The 20,020-nt window shown below is 46.6% G+C and overlaps 3 protein-coding genes across 14 annotated transcripts; 2 read left to right on the forward strand and 1 right to left on the reverse strand.

The window, feature by feature from the left end:
• The first annotated feature begins 118 nt into the window (after nucleotides 1–118).
• Nucleotides 119–13,884, forward strand: LOC120457138 (protein transport protein Sec16A). Of its 10 annotated transcripts, none has more exons than XM_039644387.1 (13): nucleotides 119–307; nucleotides 1,421–4,558; nucleotides 5,803–6,120; nucleotides 7,105–7,561; nucleotides 7,624–8,366; nucleotides 8,427–8,691; nucleotides 8,761–8,910; nucleotides 8,974–9,528; nucleotides 9,920–10,270; nucleotides 11,879–12,060; nucleotides 12,183–12,718; nucleotides 12,804–13,064; nucleotides 13,127–13,884. In XM_039644387.1, exons 2-12 carry the CDS (start codon nucleotides 1,428–1,430, stop codon nucleotides 12,935–12,937), a joined length of 6,822 nt encoding a protein of 2,273 aa, XP_039500321.1. In that variant the 5' UTR covers nucleotides 119–307; nucleotides 1,421–1,427; the 3' UTR covers nucleotides 12,938–13,064; nucleotides 13,127–13,884. The 10 variants fall into 10 exon arrangements, with proteins under 10 accessions (XP_039500321.1, XP_039500322.1, XP_039500325.1 ...); XM_039644388.1 differs by having other exon boundaries at nucleotides 8,977–9,528; XM_039644391.1 differs by lacking the exon at nucleotides 9,920–10,270.
• A 179-nt stretch (nucleotides 13,885–14,063) lies between these two features.
• LOC120457149 (box C/D snoRNA protein 1) lies at nucleotides 14,064–15,863 on the reverse strand. The gene is made up of 3 exons (XM_039644421.2): nucleotides 15,695–15,863; nucleotides 14,851–15,632; nucleotides 14,064–14,792 (listed from the first exon to the last, which is right to left on the reverse strand). Exons 1-3 carry the CDS (start codon nucleotides 15,721–15,723, stop codon nucleotides 14,593–14,595), a joined length of 1,011 nt encoding a protein of 336 aa, XP_039500355.1. The 5' UTR covers nucleotides 15,724–15,863; the 3' UTR covers nucleotides 14,064–14,592.
• Nucleotides 15,864–15,987: 124 nt separating this feature from the next.
• On the forward strand, nucleotides 15,988–19,728 carry LOC120457145 (folylpolyglutamate synthase, mitochondrial). 3 transcript variants are annotated; one of them, XM_039644415.2, is made up of 5 exons: nucleotides 15,988–16,154; nucleotides 16,527–16,924; nucleotides 16,996–17,172; nucleotides 18,203–19,032; nucleotides 19,098–19,728. In XM_039644415.2, exons 2-5 carry the CDS (start codon nucleotides 16,637–16,639, stop codon nucleotides 19,516–19,518), a joined length of 1,716 nt encoding a protein of 571 aa, XP_039500349.1. In that variant the 5' UTR covers nucleotides 15,988–16,154; nucleotides 16,527–16,636; the 3' UTR covers nucleotides 19,519–19,728. The 3 variants fall into 3 exon arrangements, with proteins under 3 accessions (XP_039500349.1, XP_039500348.1, XP_039500350.1); XM_039644414.2 differs by having other exon boundaries at nucleotides 16,558–16,924; XM_039644416.1 differs by lacking the exons at nucleotides 15,988–16,154; nucleotides 16,527–16,924; nucleotides 16,996–17,172 and adding an exon at nucleotides 17,923–18,134.
• The last annotated feature ends 292 nt before the right edge of the window (nucleotides 19,729–20,020 follow it).

Here is a 20,020-nt window from a genome sequence, read left to right on the forward strand (position 1 = left end):
ACTTAATGATCTATTTGAAATAAACAAACAATTTTAAATTAAGCAATTTATATTATTTTAAGTGACCTGTGTCCTGTCACGTTAATCCAACTGCTTAATGTCACCTCTATCTGTTGGCAGTCTGGCAACGCCACGAAAGTCGAGTTGGCATTTGATTTGATTGCTGCGTTCGGATCGAAAAAAATTCCATATTTCATTGTTTAACTCCCAAGAACGTCAGCAAACAAGTAACTTGTATAATATTTTAAGTTAATTACTGCCGAAAACAGTGCCGTACCAAGTGCGTGTAAATAAACAAGCGATTTGTGTAAGTCAGTGTGCAGCGTAAGCTAATTAGAAGAGAAAAAGGAAAGGTGTGTGTGTGTGTAGCCTACCTGCCAGCGAATGTGTGTTTACTCTCTTTCTCTCTCTCGTTTTGTTGGGCTGTGTTTTATTTTTATAAAAGGAAATTGACAAAGCCAACTGCCAAGTGTTTTCTTTAGTTTATTATGGCTAGTAAAAGCGATTGAATGGTCAAAATTCGCAAAAAACACCGGATTGCAACCCTGCGTATGGTTCTTTTTCGCCAAGAGAAAGAAAAGAGTGCTGTCTCTTTCTCTCCCCCACCGCTGCTCCAATTTTTTTTTCCAAGAGAGCGTTTTCACTTTTGACTTGCGAAGTGGTAAAAAAAATTATAAATAAATAAAAAAGGAATATAAATAAATATATTTAAGGTCAATCAATTAACTGCACAAATTATCAGCGGCTTTAAAAATAGGTAAAACAAAAACCTGCTGCGTCAAGAGAACAACAACAGTAAGAGAGCAATGAAACGGTGGTAACAAAACGAAGAGGAGAGGAAGAGCAGAAGAGTGTGGAAGGGAGAAGGGGCAAAATATGGCAAACGTCCACGTAAACTTTTAACTTTTGCTTTTCCGCTCGTTGTGAGCTCTATAATATGCACTAAATTCGATTTTGTTCAGTATTCGTTTGCGTATTTACCATCGCTCTTCACCGTTTCCAAGTGGCATTAAAGAAAATCCGTGAAAACGGGTAATTTTCCATCAAAACTGGTTTGGTTCATTGAACTGTCCCACAAAATCGAACAACCACCCCCTGCAACCTCCCCGGGAAACTCCTTACAACACCTAGAAACCTTTTAAATATATTGGAGAAGAACGGACACATTGTTATAAAAATATCTTCATTACGAACATACTTAAAACCACTTTTTAGTTTAAATATCACATTTAGAAGATAAGCATGTTAGATATCCGGGTTAGGAGATCTTAGGGGACTTAAAAACTTTTATGATAATACAATGATATTTAAATGACTGATTAACAGGATAAATGTAGGTTTTAGTAGGCATTTAGTTTTCAGTTAAAATGTTAACTTGCTTATGAAGAAGTTCTAATGTGTTCTGTTTTTCCTTGTTCAGATCCAACATGTTGCACAACAATGCGCCCTGGCTGCCACCGCATCAGCAGCAGCAGCAGCAACAGGCGCCGCAGCAACATCCTACTCCCCAGCAGCACAATGCAATGCCCCAACAGCAGCAAACTCATCCTGCCCAGCAACAGCAGCAGCAGCAGCAGCTCTATGCCAGCCAAATGTTCCAGCAACAGCAGCCAAATTATTGGCCAGAGGATCAGCACCAACAGCAGCAACCGCAGCAGCAGCAGCAGCCGCAACAATCTCTGAACTACAATAACTACTTTGCGGGACAGCAGCAGCAGCAGCAACATCCTTTGCAGCAGCAGCAACTGCCACCGCAACAGCAACAGCCTACGCAGCAGCAACACGCTATCCAGCAGCAACTGTATTATCCCACTCACCAGCAGCCACAAGTCCCGGCTCCAGCGGAACCAGCTCTGGACTCGTTTGACAACAATAATAGCGGAGGAGGAGGTGGTGGCGGCCGGAGCGATGGCTGGGGTGATTGGGGCGATTGGAACGACAATAGCAACAACAATATTAGCAACGGCACCGAAAGCCTGTTAGAGCCAACTGGACAACTGCTGGAGGATTCCTTCAATGTGCAATCCTCGCAAGGCAGTTGGCAGGCGTTTGCCACCAGCAATAATGTCAATAACAATGGCGAGCTGCCCTCAGCAGCGGATCCGCAGCCAGCGCCCTTGCAACAACAGTCATTCAATGAGCAATCGACACCTTTGTTGCACCAGCAGCCACAATCGCCGCCGGAACTGGGGCAGGAACACGAACTGGATGCCATTGTGCCTCCCCAGGCTTTCCAAAACCAACCACCAACCGTAGCACCACCACCAACATCACTGACTGCGTTCTCCGCACCAATGACTGCTGTGGGATCGCCAATGTATGCTTCTGCACATAGCGCTGGAGTAGGAGCTTCGCCAGCACCTCCCACTGCAGTGGGAGCTCCGCCAGCACATCTCACCGGAGTAGGAGCGCCGCCAGCACATCTTGCAGGCCTTGGAGCTTCGCCAGCACCTCCCACTGGAGTGGTGGTTCCGCCAGCACATCTCGCAGGAGTAGAAGCTTCCCCAGCACCTCCCGCAGGCGTGGGAGCTCCACCAGCACCCCTCATTGGAGTAGGAGCTCCACCAGTGGGAGCACCGCCAGTGGACGCTACAACTATTGCACCACCGGCCGCACTGCCACCTAGCTTGGCTCCATCGTCTGGCAATCCCTTCAAGCGCTCCACGGGTCTAAATAAGCGAGTTAACATTATGGTCGATCCTGCGGCAGGCGCTCCATCGCCCCCGGCACCTGCTGCAATGGCTCCAGTGGCACCATTAGCAGCAATTCCGCCACCAGCTGAGCAGCTCTTTGGTCTGCCAGCAGAGGCTCATGGAGATAGTTTCAACTTATTGGCGGCGCCACCTGTTGAGGCTTCACTTGTAGCTCCACTAAGTGCAGCTATTCCTGCACCCATTCCTGTACCTACCGCATCGCTGTATGCACCACCGGCTGTTCCACAGGCATTTACGCACTTGGAGCCGGACAACCAGGAGGTTTTGTCCGCGCCGAATGACGAGCGGGCCCAGTACTTGCAGACCAGTCACCTGTCCGAGCAACTGGGCGAAGGCGAAGCTGATCAGGATGCAGGCCTGCTGCCACCACCGGGACTGTCTCGTTTGGTTTTGGGCCAACCGGAATTGGATTCGCAGCAGCAGCGCCAGGTCACGGGAGCCACAGAGCAGCCACCACTTAATGTGGCCCAGGCAGCAGCTCTACACATGCAAGAGCGTCGTGCAGATGGCGAGGACACCTCTGACGGCGAGCAGCAAGTACGTAATATACAAACGCCACCACGTCGCGTCGTAACCGGCGTGGAGACCAACGCCCCATCGTTGAGAGAACAGCGGGAAGTGGTGCTGGATGGCGAGAATCTGGAGGATCGCGAAGCTATACCGCCACCAACTTTGGCTGAACAGCCAACCACTTCAGTACATCACAATATTCTACCCGATGAGCCGGAGCAGCTGCATCACAACAATCCGCCCCAGGCGATGACTCCGCTTAATCCGCAGCAACCACATCAGCAGCAGCCACTGCTGCAGCAGCAACACCAGCAACATGCAACCACTCAGCAGGAGAAGAAACGTACGGCGGTCGGACGCCGAACCACAGCCTCGCTGGATCTGGAGTCCGATGAGTCTGACGAGTTTTTGCAGAGCGAAAGGGAACGCGATCGGGAGCGTGAGCGCAGGGACCTAATGGAGGAGAGGCAAGGTCGTGGACGCAGCCATGGTCACTACCCCTACGAAGGCGAAACGGAGGATTCTGTGCGTGGCGCTACCCACCACGAGACGAAATCCCTGAGGGAAACACATCACAAACGCAACCACGAATCGACGCGCTCTCGCCGCCATCAGGATTCCAAGGTGGAACGCGAAAGGGAACGGGATAGGGAGCGTGATCGCACATGGCGCCGACGATCCAACAAGTATCACAGTGGTGGCGAGGATCCGGATCGTTCGTATGATCATTCGCGTCGTTACAACAACAGCAATTACGATGGTGAGTCCGATAATCCGGAGTATAGTCACCTGGGCGATGCCGAGCTGGACGGCAGCGGTGGTCGGAGCAGTAAAACCAGTCGCCATCGACGCAGTGCCGCCGAGGAGGATTTCGATGATTACGAACGGGATCGCAATCGATCCCGTCGCTCAACCAAACCACAATCGTCCGCTGAAAAGTCACGCTCCTCTGGCGGACGACGGAATTACGAGAATACGGGTCGTGGTGCCCGTACCGATGATGGTCGCCGACGTTATCAGGACCAGCGTAATCCTGGTGCTCAGTATCCCGTATCAGCCACTGGCTATGTTCCCTACGGAATGTACGAGCAAATGTCGCGGAATCCACAAGTCTACGCTGATATGTATGCGAAGTTCTATGGCCAAATGATCAACTCGATGAACGCTGCTGTTACGGCGGCTGCCTCGAAGGGCGGTGTTCCCGCTGGAGCTGGAGTCATACCCGGTTTGGTGCCCGGAACGGTGCCCGTGAGTTCCGCCCAGTTGGTGGCCGCCACCAGTGGAGGAAGTGTCAGCGGAAGCAGTGATGCCGCCATGCTCAGGGAACGAGAAAGGTTAGTTTCCACGTACAAACCATGTTTTTTTTTCTTTTTTGTGGTTTTATCTTTAATTATCTATGAAGTTTGCTTGGTCATCTAGAAATAACCCAGAATCTTGCAGAGTTTTTGAGAGGTTTTTGTGGAAATCTATATATTTTATATTTGGATTTCCCATTTGGCTGTAGATAGGTTTTTTTACAACTTGTGATGACATTCATAAAATGTTGCATTTAATATGAGATTAGCAAAGTATTAGTTTGTCGTGAATTGTGAGAAGTAAATAATTAATTTTCTTTGCTCAAATTTGCAACACTATTTGTTCACTTGAGCGTGATAAAACTCTTTCTAATGAGCCGTAAAAAAAGATTATATAAATCAGATGACACGTTGTTATTAAACAATTTAGCTTAACTTTATTTCGTTTTAAGTCGTGTGATACAAATAAGTAGGAAAGTGTAATCTCTGCAAGTTTCGGGCTCTAGAATTTCGGCTGATCCAAAGTGTTCCTTTGCCAACGTTCCTTTAGTTTCGTTTAACCCTTGTCACCTGATACCTTAACCTTTAGTCTGAACCCCTTTTACCTGCTCCTAACTTGTTGATCTTAAAGTAGTTGTTGGTTCTTCTCTGGCTTTCTTACATTACCACGCTGTTTGTCAACTAAAAACTGATGATTAACATTGATTGTTTAGCGTTTTAAATGGGTATATTAACCCTATCCCCCCTCCCATCTACACCCACGACTCCGTCCCCGTCCCATAAATGTTGAGGTTGGACTTGGGCTTTAATCTTATCAACTGAACTAAAACTTGCTAATTTTGTTTGTAGTAAGTGATTAGAACCTATATACATATGTGCCTCGCTCTCGCTCGCTCTCTCTGCGGCTTTCTCTTTTTCCCCTGCGTTGTACAACATCCAAATACATGTTACATATTCCAATTGGATTCCACGATTCCACCATCCCGCCATATACCACGTTCCACTTCCACTTTGTTCCCCGTGTCCCGTTCGCTGTGTACGTGTTTTACTAATTAAAACAAGTCACACACAATAAAATCTAAACAAATACAACAAAAAAAATACAAAACTAATGCAAATTCGTAAATAACCGCAAAACTGTTTTCGTCTCTAACCAACCAAAAACCAACCGCAATCGCAACTACAACAACAACAAATTGCACATAAACAACAACAACAAAACAAACAACATACATATGTGCTATCTGCCCAACTTCCCACCTTTACATATATATACAATACAGGTATACACACGCATACATAACCCAAGCCAATGAATTCCATCGTCACCAATACAAAGAGCTGATCTACCAGCAACAACAACAACAACAACTGCAGCAGCAACAACAACAACAGCAGCAGAGGGAGGATCAACTGAACTCCAGCTTTAGCGTTGCCGAGGATAATGCCAGTTATTACGGATCCCGCGGAGGTTCCATCTATAACCAATACCAATCATATCCACTCTCCAGTGCCCGATCGCTGAGTAACTTGAACGGCGATGGACGCAACTCCCGATGCGGACCGCATTACGCTGGTTCCGAATGCGGTCTCGATATCAGGTGGTCAATACAAAAAACCAAAACTGCATCCTTAGACAACCCAAACGAGAAAGGACGTTAACTTTGGCTAGCCAAAGTTTCCCATATACCCTTGCTGTTTGGAGCAAAATGTTGCTATTCAGGATAGGTCCAAATTTTTACTCCTCGAAATCCGAACTCCTATATAAATTTACTTATCCGTTAATGCAAATATTAATGATATGATGAAGATCTAATATCAGCATTCTTTGGCAACATTTCTGTGATCATAACTTCAAGTTTGATCCCCAATTTGATCATTTGCTTTCATAACGAAACTGATTTTTCTATTAAATGGTTCTATAATTAATAAATTATTTTCTGCAAGGGTATATGTACATATCAAAAAAACAAAAAAATTCCTGCTTTCTGACAAGAACTAAACCCACTATCTCGCCTTTTGTCGCGCTTCATCTCTTTCTCTCCTCTGAAGCTTTGCGCTTTCTTCTAGGCAAAAACGAAATCAACCAAAACACCTGTCCTTTTCATCCGCACTCTTCCCCTCTCTGTCGCACCCACTCTTCCGCTTCGCTTTGTCTCTGTCTATGGAACATATGTTTTTTCGGAATTTTGTAAGGTTTTAAATAAGCTAATTTAATTTTCCAAAACTAAAAGAAAACCGTGTTTTCTTCAAAAAAAGAATACATACATTTTAGTATAACAATTAAGAAAGAGTGCAAGAGGTTGCTTAACAACCATTGTATCATCTATATATTAATGGAACATCAGCTTGGGATTTGTGGAGAACTGTTGAAAGCTTTCTTCTAAGTGGCATGAAGTGGGAACTGTTGATGATTCTTCGCTGATGGGTTCTTTTCTCCTACTTCGTCTTCTACTCCCCTGATACCCGAACTCTCAAAACCCAAAACCTCTTTTCGATTTTGCATGATCTCTTTTGTTATTGCCTCCCGAAGACCTTTCGTTTTTCCATATCACTAACGCTTATATTTTTGTGACCCAATGTAGAGCTGCTGCCGAGGCGGCACCTTCGACTTATGGAGGCGTGGCTGGAACCGCTGGAACGGTGACCAATAACGCGGTGGCTCGTCCGCCGCGCAGACGCACTCCCTTGCAGTTCAATCGACCGCATTTGGTGGCCTCGTATGCGATGAGTCTGCTGCTGAAGGTGAAGCCCAAGTACGCGGGACGCGGACGACTGCGCAACGATGTGGAGGTGGCGCCACCGCGCATACGGGACGGAACGAGCAGCCTGCTGCGCATGTATCCGGGTCCGTTGCAGGGTCGCAAGTTGCACAAGGACAAGATCATCAGCTTCTGCAAGGAGCAGATCCGACTGGGACCCACAAAGGGTTGCACCGCACTCTATGCCACGCAGAAGAAGCCCCAAGGCAGTGTGTCAAAATACCGTGCCTCCCATGCGCTCATGTGGCATCTGCTTATACTGTTGTTGCGCCAAAATGGGGTAAGTCTGCATTAGATCCGATTTGAATACGATTTCTTATCATTCGTTTTAACCGTTTGCAGTACATTGCGGACACGGATGTGGGCGATCTGCTGCTGGAGAACCAGCAAGAGTATCCATACGATCCCAGCGAGTTCGAACCAGAGAACGAGCCAGACGTAGACGCCGAACAGGATGTCGCTGCACCAGCGGACAAGGCAGGAGATTCGGATATGGATAGCGAATCGGCAGCAGGAGTTACGCCTGCAGAACCACTTGCAGCGGGTACCGCAACGAGCTCATCCAATGGCGCTGATGCTGCGAACGCAGCGCAGACAGGACAGACGCCTCTGTCGGAACAGGCTGCAACGGATAAGTTCCGCAGCTATGTGTTGCGCGGAAATGTCGAGGAGGCTCTCCAGTGGGCCGCCGATAACAACCTGTGGACGCATGCATTCTTTTTGGCCCTCTACGAGGATCGCTATGCTCTCACAGATGTTGCCCAGAAGTTCCTCAATCGAGCGATCAAGGCGAACGATCCATTGCAGACACTCTACCAAATGAAGAGCTGCCACACGCCGGCGTGCGTCAGCCAGCTGCGGGATGAACAGTGGGGCGACTGGCGGTCGCATCTCTCCATTCTGGTGACGAACAAGAGTCGCCAGCCGGAGTATGATCGCAGTTCGGTGGTGGCCCTCGGCGATACGCTGTTCCAGCGCGGTGATATTTATGCGGCACACTTTTGCTATCTGGTGGCTCAGGAGGAGTTCGGGCGATACGACAGCTCTGCCACCGAGCTCACTACTCTGACCGCCAATGTGCCCAGGTGAGTTTTGCTCTTCCTAACTTTTGACGAGTCCCTTACATATCAAACGTTCGATTACAGGCTTATCCTGCTGGGCTCCTCGCATTACAAGCACTTCAATGAGTTTGCCAGCAACGAGGCCATCATCATGACCGAGATCTATGAGTATGCTCGATCGCTGTTCGATCCGAAGTTTAGCATTGCCCACTTCCAACACTACAAGTTCCTGCTGGCCACAAGGATCCTTGATTATGGCCAGCATTTCCGCTGCACCAATTATTTGGAACAAATCGCCAGGCACATTGAACTGAAGCCAGAAAGCTACGACAGCGATTTCATTCAGCGGGTAAGATTCACACATTCCGACTGCCTCAACTACCAACTTATACATTTTCATTGTGCTTTTTTTTTGCAGGTTTGTGGTTTGGCCGAACGTCTGCGCTATCATGATCCCATTCTTATCAATCGTGTCTCTTTTGCGAGTCCTCCGAATGCCACCAGCAAGGATAGTGCTGCTCCCGAAGAAAAAGCCTGGTTGCGCCAGCTGAGATCTCTGGCCAATGTGGTGAGATTAAACCTTAGAGAGCAACGTTTGTTCCATTGCTAATTCGGTAATCCTTTCTTGCAGCAGCCCCAACAGGAGCAAGTGCAACAGCTGCAGCAGAATCAGCAAATCCAGCAGGAGCAAAACGACATCGATCAGCAGTTTGCAGAGGTGAATAAGCAATTCAGGGAGCTAAACATGCAATACGAGAGCCACAGCAACATAGAGAATACGCTGCAATCGCAGTTGCAACCGGTGGATCAACAGGCGCCACAGCAGCAGCAAGTTTTATCGGAAGCGCACCAACAGCCACCGCCACCACAACAATATTATGAGCCACCACCTCAAGCGCCAACTGAAACGGATCCCTATGGACAGGGCCAACCGTCCTACTATGATCCCAATGCGGGGCAGCATCAATACGATCCCAATGCGGGCCAGCTTCATTACGATCCAAATGCTGCACATCATCAATACGACCAGCAACCTCAAGCGCAACCTACTCCCAGTTATGGCCAAATAGAGCCAGGAACTGAGGCCTACCACCCTGGACAGACAACAGCAGATCCAGCTGCGGCTGCCTCTGGCTACGGATACGATTACTGGTCGGGCACACAGCAGCCACCATATGGCGATGAGGTAAGTGCTGGTCAGCTAGTCAGCCTTTCACAAACCCTCTGTATTTCCATTAATATTAAGCTAATTATGAAGAAGTTTAAACTTTCTTTTATACAATGTGAATGTCGTAAGCATATTTTTAAATTGGTATACAGAGGGTTAGTTTGTTGCTTATTTTAACTTTTTAGTTCGTTTTAAGTTGATCAATGTAAGACGGTGCATCGTCTGTTTTTTTAATTTTCTTTTAGTTTTGTATTTTATGTAATTCTGTTTACGCCTTAAGTTTTGACCTGTCTTGAACTTGTGTTATAGCCATAAAAGTAGGACTCGCCAAATTGCTAACATGTTTTTAATCACATTGCACACACAAAACGAAAATATAAAAACATGCCTCTATCCAAATGGAATGCAGCCCAATGAGAATCAAGCTGCTCTTAAGGATGAAGAGGAGGTGGAGGAGGAGGAGCAGGATGAACAGCAGATATTGCAGTACGCCAAACAGCAGATTTTGCAGCAAACCAAGCAGCAACAGCAGGAGCAACATACTCGCAGCAATGGTGCTGCCAGCATCAACAATCGCTTCAAATCGAACGCTCTGAAGCAGCAGGAACGGAGCAGCGGTTCATTACGGAAAAGGCAAGAGGCTTCACGAGCAGGAACAATAGCAGCGGCAGCAGCAGCTATTGCCCAGATAACACCGGCAACAGTTGCCGCCGCTTCGACGACACCAGCAGCATCGGCAAAGGCATTCAATTTGAATGATGTAAGTAGCTTTTCCAACACAAATAAACGACATCAAGCTACCAGCAGCACCAACAGCAGCAGCAGCAGCAGCAGCAGCAATCGCAGCAGCAGCAACCAAACAGCAGTAGCAGCAACAAAAGCTGCAGCAGCAGCAACAGCATCAGCAACAATACCTGCTGTCCCTAATCAATTACTAAGTTGTAGAAAGTCTAACAGCCAGAATAGCCCATACTTATCCACGCCCAAAACGCTTACCACGCCCACACGTTTCATAGCCGCTAAAGCAGCCACTGTTACAGCCACGCCCACAGCGCCCGCCACTTCGACGACAACGTCCACAGGTGCTAGAGGATCATCGACGAAACGGGTTTACTTTAATCTACCGTCGACCATCGCTGAGTCGGAGCAAGAGTTCGAGCATGAGCTGGACTATGAGGACGAGGAGGAGTTGGAGGAGGAGAACACCATGGCACTGGCACAAGCGAAACCAAACGTTCGTCTAACGCGAAAGCCGCATATTGTCTTTAATGGAACGTATCCCATTGACATGCCACTGACCCAGGGGCAGAGTCAACTCAAGAACAACTCGTATGATCCGGAGGCGAATACAGATCGTGGCGATATACAGCGCTATAGGAACTATATGCTCCATGATTATGTTATAGATGAGGATGCCGAGGGCGAGGAGCAGGCCGAAGAAGACGGCGAGGAGGACGAGTATGGCGATGAGGATTTATACCCATATGCCGACGACGACGAGAGCTTCGATGATGGCGATTACTATACCCATCAACTGCTCAATAAGTATGGGATTATACCGAGCGGTGAACAAAGGAGTGTCGAGAGAACACCGGCATCCGTGGAGGCAGCTACAACAACCGCGGCCCAGCCGCAACACGTGTGGTCCATGAAGGAGCTGATTGCCAATCCAGCCATACCGCTTAACTACAAGAAAATGTGCTCCGAGGTGGAGCAGAGCCTCAGTCGTTTCGAGAACTATTTGGACAGCAAAAAGGAGAAACAGCTGCAACCGGGAGTTGCAACCGCAGTGCGCACCTTCGACATCGATGCACCCACGCGAAGAGGCCACCGAAGCAGCACAACCGCAAATGCTGGCTTGGCCCTTAGATCTAAGAAGAAATTGTAAACAAACTTACGACAAATGCAATTTTAGCCCTAGTAATCCTAGTAATTACCCACAAAATGATCAGTATTTAGCAATACCAAAGTGTTAGGTAACAAGAAAATATGGAGGAGCAAGTGCATCGCTGCTTTTTTGGGAGCTTTCTGTACTGTACCTGGAGCTTGTCTTAACTGTTAGCTGTTAAATCTATACACCTAGTCTTAATGCCCGTAAGCAATATGTTATCACTAAGCCTTATATACGATAATTGTGAGCAAGAGTTTTTTGACTGCGCCAGTTACTTTGACATGTTTCCGTTGTTCATTCGATTCGATTCGATTTGATTCGATTTAACTAACCCATAACTACTCTGTTACTAACCAACCCAAACACTCTTACCTATGATCTATGACTTATCTATTGCCTAATCCGATTGCATCTCACAGAAGACTAATCCGTTGCCATTTCTTAACTCCAACCTCAATTTTGCCATCCGCACAACAGCTGCAGCAGCAGACGCGCCCGGCGATATCCATGCCCAAATCAAAGAGCTATGGAGATGAGGACGATGGTGGTTCCGGCGGTGTGGCTGATCCTGGCCAGAAAGCCAAGCTTGGAGGCTCCTCTGAGGCTGCCGGCAAACAGCAGGCGTCGGGCAAACAGGCCAACTCTGGCAGCGATCTTGGGTGAGTCCTAAACGCCCTATTAAGTTGGGTGGAGAGAAGTACAATTCATGTGAAACCATTTGATCATCCAAAACGTGGACAAACTTCTAAATAGTATGTACTATTCTTAATTTCAAACACAGTGCACCTGGAAATAAGAATGCGGGCTGGTTCGGCGGACTCTGGAACAAGCTGTCGCTCAAGCCGAAGAACCAAATGATCCTGCCGGATGACAAGAATCCGGCCATCGTCTGGGACAAGGAGCGCAAGTGCTGGACCAACACCGAGGGCAACGGCGAGGAGGCGGAGAGCTTTAAGCCGCCACCCAAAATGAGTGATCTGGGCATGGCACTCGGAGGTCCACCCGCCGCGCCAGTCGCAAACGCCGGACTGGGAATGGGTCTAATGCCGATGGCCAACAATGCGCTGGGCAGTCATCAATCGGCACCGCTGATGGATCAGCCACCGCCGTCGCAGCCGCAAATGTATGGCAGTCCCATTGATTACACGGCTGCTCCGGCGCCCGAGTTGATACCCACGGTGCCATCGCCGGCGCCGGCGCCACTTTCTGTCCCATCACCTGCACCGGCGGCATCAGCGGCGCCCAATCCCGCGGCCGCTCCCGGCGGACCGCAGCCCAAGCTGCAGTCGAACATGTTCAAGATGCAACGCAACCGAAGTAAGTCCTCAAAAAACCTATCAGTGTTGTTAAGAAACTGAATAACAAAGGTACTTAATCTGTTTTTTGTTTACCTATTTTGCAGCGCTGAAGAACTCCTACGTGGATGTGTTCAATCCTTCGGGTGCGCCAATGTCGGCGGCGCCGGAGAATGTGCTGGCCCCCATGATGGCGCCGGCTGCGGTGCCCCAAGGTGGTTTCTTTGTGCCCCAGTCGTAGGGAATCTGAGATGGAACTGGCCGGTACCGAAGCCCCGGGATCTGGAGCAGCTGGTGTGCGTGGACAGTTGAAGGAGGAGGAGGATGTGTGAATGTGTAAAAAGGGCTGCACCAAATACCAGCGAGATGTGAGTTGAGACGCTTGTAAGCGGATGATGCCTGATTGATGGGGTTCTCTTCTTTTTTGCAGCGGCTCTTCGAAACTACGTAAAAAAAAAGAAACCTTTTGCAACCGGTGACCGCTCACACAAACACACATACCACACGCACACACACACACAGTCATGCATTGAATTTACACACACACATCGACACGAGAAAAGTCAACTTTCCAGCAGGGGAAAAGTTGGTCCTACGATTATTTCAAGATCCTACAGTTTGTTAAACTTCTGTCTGTCTGTCCTATTTATGTGCGTGTCTTTACTAAATGAACTCACCCAATTTAATTAAAAGAAAAAAAAAAGACCTAATTTTACCAATTTGTGCGCATGTGTGCGTGTGTGTGTTTGTGTGCGATCGATGTCTTAACGTTTAGTAAATGATTTAATTGAGGAAACGATGAAGAAAGCGATTTATATACGACTAGCGAATTATATATGTAAATGTTCTCTATGTAAACTATACGCCACCCTGATCCCCTGATTCCCTGATTCCCCACCCTTTATAATATCCACACACGGCCCATACCCCGATTTCTGTTTATATACATGTTTCTTTTGTATGTTGCATAGTTTTTATGATTATTTTTTGTTTAGCTGTATGAATTTGTATTCGAAGGAGGGCAGACATTAATTCGGAATTCACTTTGATTATGCATTGCTGTATTTTCCACATCTAAATACTATAAATCTGATCTATCTTGTCTATATAACTACAAAAGCTGATATTCGATTGTTAAGCGATTAAGAAGCAAATGAATTGTTCTCCCTGATTTCCCATATCAATGTATTCTCCTCTGTGTTTCTTTTTACAATTGGTGTGAAATATGCAAATGATTCCAATTATATATATATATAAATGTATCTTTAGAACAATTAAAATGGTTTTTCTGTTTTTTTTTTTAACTATTTGTTTGAATTGAAAATGCATTTTGAAAATGTTTATTGTTAGAACTTGTTTGTTTATGCTTTAATTTTAAATTTAAATAATATACAAAAAAAAAATAACTGGTGCAGGCAAAAAAAAAAGAAGAAATGAAAAAGCAAAGAATAGGAAGAATGAAAGTAATATAACAAATTTATAATAGGAATATACTGGCACACATATGTATTATGTACAAATCGAAATGCTAATTGGTATATCAAAATTGAACTACAGATCCTCCAAATAGGGACAAACTGCTGTGTGTTGACCACAAAACTCTGTACTCAAAGTGTGTACACAAATTACGATTAATCCCAAGGCTCTGTAACTTGATTTTTCCAACTTCTTTATAATATACCTATATTATGATGATCAATGATCGATTGGTAATTTGATGATGTTGACAATGACGGAACTAGATCGAAACGAAGTGTGGTATGAATTATTAATGTTTAATAAGCCTAAAATAAAAATCAAATTAAATGCGTACGAGAAAATACAGAACTTATGTAAAATTTAATAGCTAGTTGTCTTATTTACAATGGAGCGTGTTTTGCGGGTGATTCTTTGTTTCTACAGCTCTACACGTTCTCTGTAGAGTGCCTCGAATTCTTCGTCGTCTTCGGTTTCACTGACATCTTCACCGGCAAAGGCGGCAGCCAGATCATGGTACACATCATGTGAATCATCCAAGTCCTGCGCAATTGCTTTGGAGGATGGTCCTGGTTTGGTTATGGGCAGCAGCTCCTCCTGCTCTTCCTCGAATTCTTCACCTTAATGCATTTAAATTAGCTTATGACATTGGCGATTTACACACACACGGTTACTTACTGCTGTCGATGGCTTCATATCCACCAGGTGGTTTCGGTTCGTGCGTAACGAAAATGGTGGGAAACTCCACGATGGTTTTGCCGGCTAGATTCTCGCCCAGCGTTTTGGTCGCCTCCAGGAGATAACACCTTGTACAGCTGCGACGCACGCCCTCGGCTCTTAGCCAAAAACTCAGCTGGCCAATGCCGGCAGTCTGATGGTTTGCCAGCAATTTGCGCTGATCCCGTGCCGTCTCCTGCTCCAGATCCACGTACTTGGCTACCAGATCGGACAGCGTGACCTCCTCATCACATCGCTCGTCCACGAAGCGGGCGACATCGCGGGCAAGGTTTGCCTCGTGAGGAATGTTTGCAAACAGCCACTCCACACGCCAATAGAATCGTCCCAGTTTCCAGTTTAGATACGTGGTGTTCTCCTTGTGCCGACTGAAATTCGCCAGCTGCAGGCGCAGGTTAATGTTGCGCCTCTTGGCCGCCGTCCGCATGCGATGCTGTGCCACCGGTAGATTCCTTTGGTCGTGGGTAAATCGCTTGCTCGGATCGGTTTTCCGATTCTCTGCATAGCGAGTGCACTCCTCCAAGAAGCAGTAGTCACTCATGAATTCGCGCGGTGTCATCTCGCTCAGGGGCACGAACTTGGTGCGATCCCGCTGGCCATCGCAGCTCAGCTCCTTCTTGTGGATCTGGACGCAGGGCAAGCTGCACGTTTTCACCTCGCATTTGGGACACGCGTAGCGGGCTTCCTTTGCGGCGCACACCTCGCACATTCCCAGGCGCATGGTGCTGTGGTGTCGATTATCGTTGCTTATTAAGATCAGCAAATACCAATGTTTATTGAACAGTACCTGGTTTTAGTGCTGGTTCCATCGGCCATCGTCTATATTCATTTCAATTTCAATTGAACCCGCGTGTTGGCATTGTTTACATTCGAAAGTGCTGAGCAGCTGCTGCATGCCTAGCTAGGAGCAAGCTAAAAGTCGCTGTATCTAACTTACGTAGATGTTCATTGTTTCTAGCAAAGATGTTAATTTTGTTGTTTATTAGTGTTTAAATTTGTCACTTGTACCATTCAAGTTCTAATCTATAGATCATATTCCACGATGAAACGGCAAAAATCTAAAGTTCTGCTAATAGCTATGTAGATTCGGCTTGAAAATGGCCAACTTGGTATGCTTGGCGCTGCATCAGCTGTTAGCTGTCCACATGTTATTTTGTGTTGTTGTGCTCGCATGTTTTGTGGTTTTGCTGTTACGTTGATTTCATTGCAAAGCAAATAGTGCGTTTATCAAATAGATTCACAATCGAGTGAGTGCAAAATCACCTGAATGTCTAAGCAAGTGTTATTTGTTTATTCCAATAAACAGAATACGCAATGTTTATTTGCACTGCATGTGTGTCAGGCCACGTGTGTGTGTGCGATGTTTTTGTTATCGAGCTTACATATCTAGTTATCGCAATCGATAGCCCACTCCCTAATATCCATCATCTGGCGCAAAATTTAAATACACGTGCGAAAAACTAGATTTTATCAGTTATTGTTATTATTTGTGCTGTGCGTATGCAAAAATCTTATCGGTCAATTGCGCTAGCCTAAAATTTACAAGCCACGCACACGCGCGCTTATCCCATATGTTCCATATGTTTTCGTGCCTTAATCGGTCTTATTTATTTTGTCAGCTTTCCTTATTTTTTTTTATTTTGGTAATAGATACCACCGCTCAAGCACCTGGGAGTGAAACCGGCGAGAGAGCCGATTGTCGGAGGTGTAGGGTTCCGGCTCTATAAATATGGCTGCTCGTCTGCTAGGCCACTTAATCCGTCGCAGTCGCCAGTCCAGATCGCTGGTCGCCCGTACAGGGAGCTCCCGCGGTACAGTGAGCACCTACAGTACGGTGAGCACCCTCAGTACAGTGAGCATGAAGCGCATGGAGCACCTGGCGGTATCAGGTTCCGGTGTTAGCCTGGCGGAACGCGTATTCAATGCCCCACTACCGAGTTTCAATGGAAATCATAGTTCGGGTAATAACCATTGCGACAACGATAACAATAACAAGGATACAAATGACGCCTTTGAGGTAAGTTTATCCGATTCAATTGTTCAATTGTTTATAACCTATTATATTACGGATTATCCCACCACTTTCAGTTGGCCATCAAGCAGCTAAACTCCCTGCAGTCGAACGATGCTGCCATAAGGAACTCCATGAGCAATGCCCGCGTGGATACCAAAGCGGATACCATTAAATATCTGGAGCGGAGTGGTCTGCCGCTTGAAACTGTCGAGCGTCTGTCCTTCATCCATGTGGCCGGTACCAAGGGCAAGGTGCGTACATACGAGCATATGTACATATATCAATGTCATTAACCTGTTTTATTTTGGTTCTCTTAGCATAGTTCGGGTAATAACCATTGCGACAACGATAACAATAACAAGGATACAAATGACGCCTTTGAGGTAAGTTTATCCGATTCAATTGTTCAATTGTTTATAACCTATTATATTACGGATTATCCCACCACTTTCAGTTGGCCATCAAGCAGCTAAACTCCCTGCAGTCGAACGATGCCGAGCATATGTACATATATCAATGTCATTAACCTGTTTTATTTTGGTTCTCTTAGCATTCATTTGCTTAGTTTTAAGTTTGATCTTCATGCTCCACTTGTTGTTATTCCATATCAGCTGGTTTCCAATTAGACTTGCCAATTTGGGCTTTGCTCTCTCTCTCTCTCTTCCTCTCTCTCTCCTCCAATCAGATAAGTCCCGCTCTCTTGTCGAGGCCGCTAATCGCTCAGTGGCTGATAAGATTTGTTTAGGTTCCAATTTGATATTTTTGTTGATGGATCTGTTTGGTATTTTGATACCCCTCATGCGTCTATCAATCGGGTATATGAATTTTGGCAAATACCTAGTAAATAACATTTAATTGCAGCTAATATTTGATATACATGCATATAACTTCAGAATTTTTGAGCTTAAAAATTATAATTCCTTTAATTGTTGTTTGTTTAATATTTAAATTTTCATAATTTGAGCCTTGACTACTCTGCTTTTATTTGCACGTTTTTTGTACTGTTAATAGGGCACGTCCATAGATAACTAACCTGATTACATAGATAAAAACATTGTTAAAGTGGATTATAATTCTGATAATTTCGCACTTGACTTTTTCAATGGAAATTTTGCTTTTGGTTCAACAACATACATATTTTAATTCAGGAAAAGTACCGTTTCTCGAGACACTGAATTTCATCAGCATTTTCTTTGAGTTCCTATTGTTTTTGGTTATTATTTAATAAATAGGTTTCCCAATAGTAAATAGATACTAATGATCATGACTTCACTCACATAGGGCTCCACCTGCGCCTTGACGGAATCTCTGCTTCGCCATCAGGGTGTCCGCACGGGTTTCTTCAGTTCCCCCCACATTCTGTCCACCAACGAGCGGATCCGGATCGATGGCCAGTTGCTGGCCAAGGATAAGTTCACGGAGCAGTTCTGGAAGGTATACAATCGACTGTGGGATCGGCGGGAGCACGATCACGACATGCCCGCCTACTTTAAGTTCCTGACCATTCTGGGCTTTCATGTTTTCGTTGCCGAGAATGTGGATGTGGTCGTTCTGGAGGTGGGCATCGGTGGTGAGCACGATTGCACGAATATCGTGAGAAATGTGCGCACCGTGGGCATCACATCGCTGGGATTGGAGCACACGGAGCTATTGGGACGCACACTGCCGGAGATTGCCTGGCAGAAGGCGGGCATCATCAAGAGCGGATCGCATGTCTTCACGCATGTCACTCAGCCGGTTTGCCTGGACGTCATTCGTCAGCGGACGCAGGAGCAGTCAGCCACGCTCTACGAGGTTCCACCCACCGAGGATTACTTTCGATCGGACGCATATGCTCCGATTTGGCAGACATTCAGTCATTTGATTCGTCTAAATGGCTCATTGGCCATTCAATTGGCCAGCGACTGGTTGACGCAGTCGGGCAGACAGCGGCACACTCCCAACGAGGTGAGAATGGATCCACAGCTGCTGGGCGGACTGATAAGCGCCCACTGGCCCGGTCGCTGCCAGCTGATCGAGTGGCACGGCATGCGACTGCATCTGGACGGAGCTCACACACTGGAGAGCATGGCAGTGTGCACGGACTGGTTCGCCAAGAGCGTGCGAGAGAGGTGAGTGGAGCAGGAGGAGGAGGAGGTCCTAGAATTCATCAGCTATTTACTCTCCCCTTTTGCAGTGTCCATCCAAAGATACTGATCTTCAATCGCACCGGAGAGTCCGGATTCGAGCCACTGCTGCAGCTCCTCAACCGCACCTGTGCCTTCGACATGGTCTGCTTTGTGCCCAACTTGGCCACCTCCACGCCAAATGCGCCCAGCCAGGTGATGGTTCGGTTTAGTCCCGAAATGCAATTGCAGCGGGCGCGGACCATTGCCACGGCATGGAGTGACCTCTGCGCAACGGAGCAGCAAAAGGATGTGGGTCAGGTGTTCAATACACTGACCGACGCCTTCACCGCCATCTGGCAAAGATTCCCGCCAGCCACGGACAGCGACGCACAACTGGAGGTCCTGGTCACCGGTTCCATTCACCTGCTGGGAGCGGCTATAAGTGCTCTGGACCTCATCGATGATTCCACAACTAGAACTAGAATATAAGTCGCATTCGTAACACAAGAGGTGTGCATCACTGAATGCAATTGTATAGTAGCTATTAGATTTAGTCGTAGTCCACAGCATATCGCATATCCCTTAGTTGGACTTTAAAATGGATCACAGAAAGCATAAACTAATCGATTTAGTCGTAGGTTAGTCAGTCTAAGCCAATGTTTAAAGTGTTGTGTAGAAATAAAAGCGCTTAGAAATGTATTATGCCTATTTTGAGTTATATTACAGATATATGCGAAATACTTTCTTATATGTGGATACTTTTTCTAGTTTCCTAGTATTTCCTAGTTTCATCAAATATTCAACACCTTTCAAGTGATTCCAAATCCTTGAACGCTGTAAACAGAGTTGCCAACTCGCCGACGGTGTTGCGTTGATTCCTTGGACCTTGAACTTTTTTTTTACCGCTATGTAGCTTGGTGCGTTTTAGAGCTCGTAACTCCCGCGACTGGCGGAGATTTCAAAGGCGGCATCAGACTGGGCTAAAGAAACG

The sequence above is a fragment of the Drosophila santomea genome, chromosome X, assembly GCF_016746245.2.
Source record: "Drosophila santomea strain STO CAGO 1482 chromosome X, Prin_Dsan_1.1, whole genome shotgun sequence".
Lineage (NCBI taxonomy): Eukaryota > Metazoa > Arthropoda > Insecta > Diptera > Drosophilidae > Drosophila > Drosophila santomea.

Excerpts from the sequence above, each read along its gene's own strand:
- LOC120457149 (XM_039644421.2), bottom strand. The coding sequence starts at position 15,723 with ATGGCCGATGGAACCAGCACTAAAACCAG. Across the intron at positions 15,633-15,694 it reads GGAACCAGCACTAAAACCAG|CACCATGCGCCTGGGAATGT; the intron begins GTACTGTTCAAT and ends TCGACACCACAG. Across the intron at positions 14,793-14,850 it reads ATATGAAGCCATCGACAGCA|GTGAAGAATTCGAGGAAGAG; the intron begins GTAAGTAACCGT and ends AAATGCATTAAG.
- LOC120457145 (XM_039644415.2), top strand. The coding sequence starts at position 16,637 with ATGGCTGCTCGTCTGCTAGGCCACTTAATCCGTCGCAGTCGCCAGTCC. Across the intron at positions 16,925-16,995 it reads ATACAAATGACGCCTTTGAG|TTGGCCATCAAGCAGCTAAA; the intron begins GTAAGTTTATCC and ends CACCACTTTCAG. Across the intron at positions 17,173-18,202 it reads TGGCCGGTACCAAGGGCAAG|GGCTCCACCTGCGCCTTGAC; the intron begins GTGCGTACATAC and ends TCACTCACATAG.
- LOC120457138 (XM_039644383.1), top strand. The coding sequence starts at position 1,428 with ATGTTGCACAACAATGCGCCCTGGCTGCCACCGCATCAGCAGCAGCAG. Across the intron at positions 4,559-5,802 it reads ATGCTCAGGGAACGAGAAAG|GTATACACACGCATACATAA; the intron begins GTTAGTTTCCAC and ends TATACAATACAG. Across the intron at positions 8,911-8,973 it reads TGAGATCTCTGGCCAATGTG|CAGCCCCAACAGGAGCAAGT; the intron begins GTGAGATTAAAC and ends CCTTTCTTGCAG.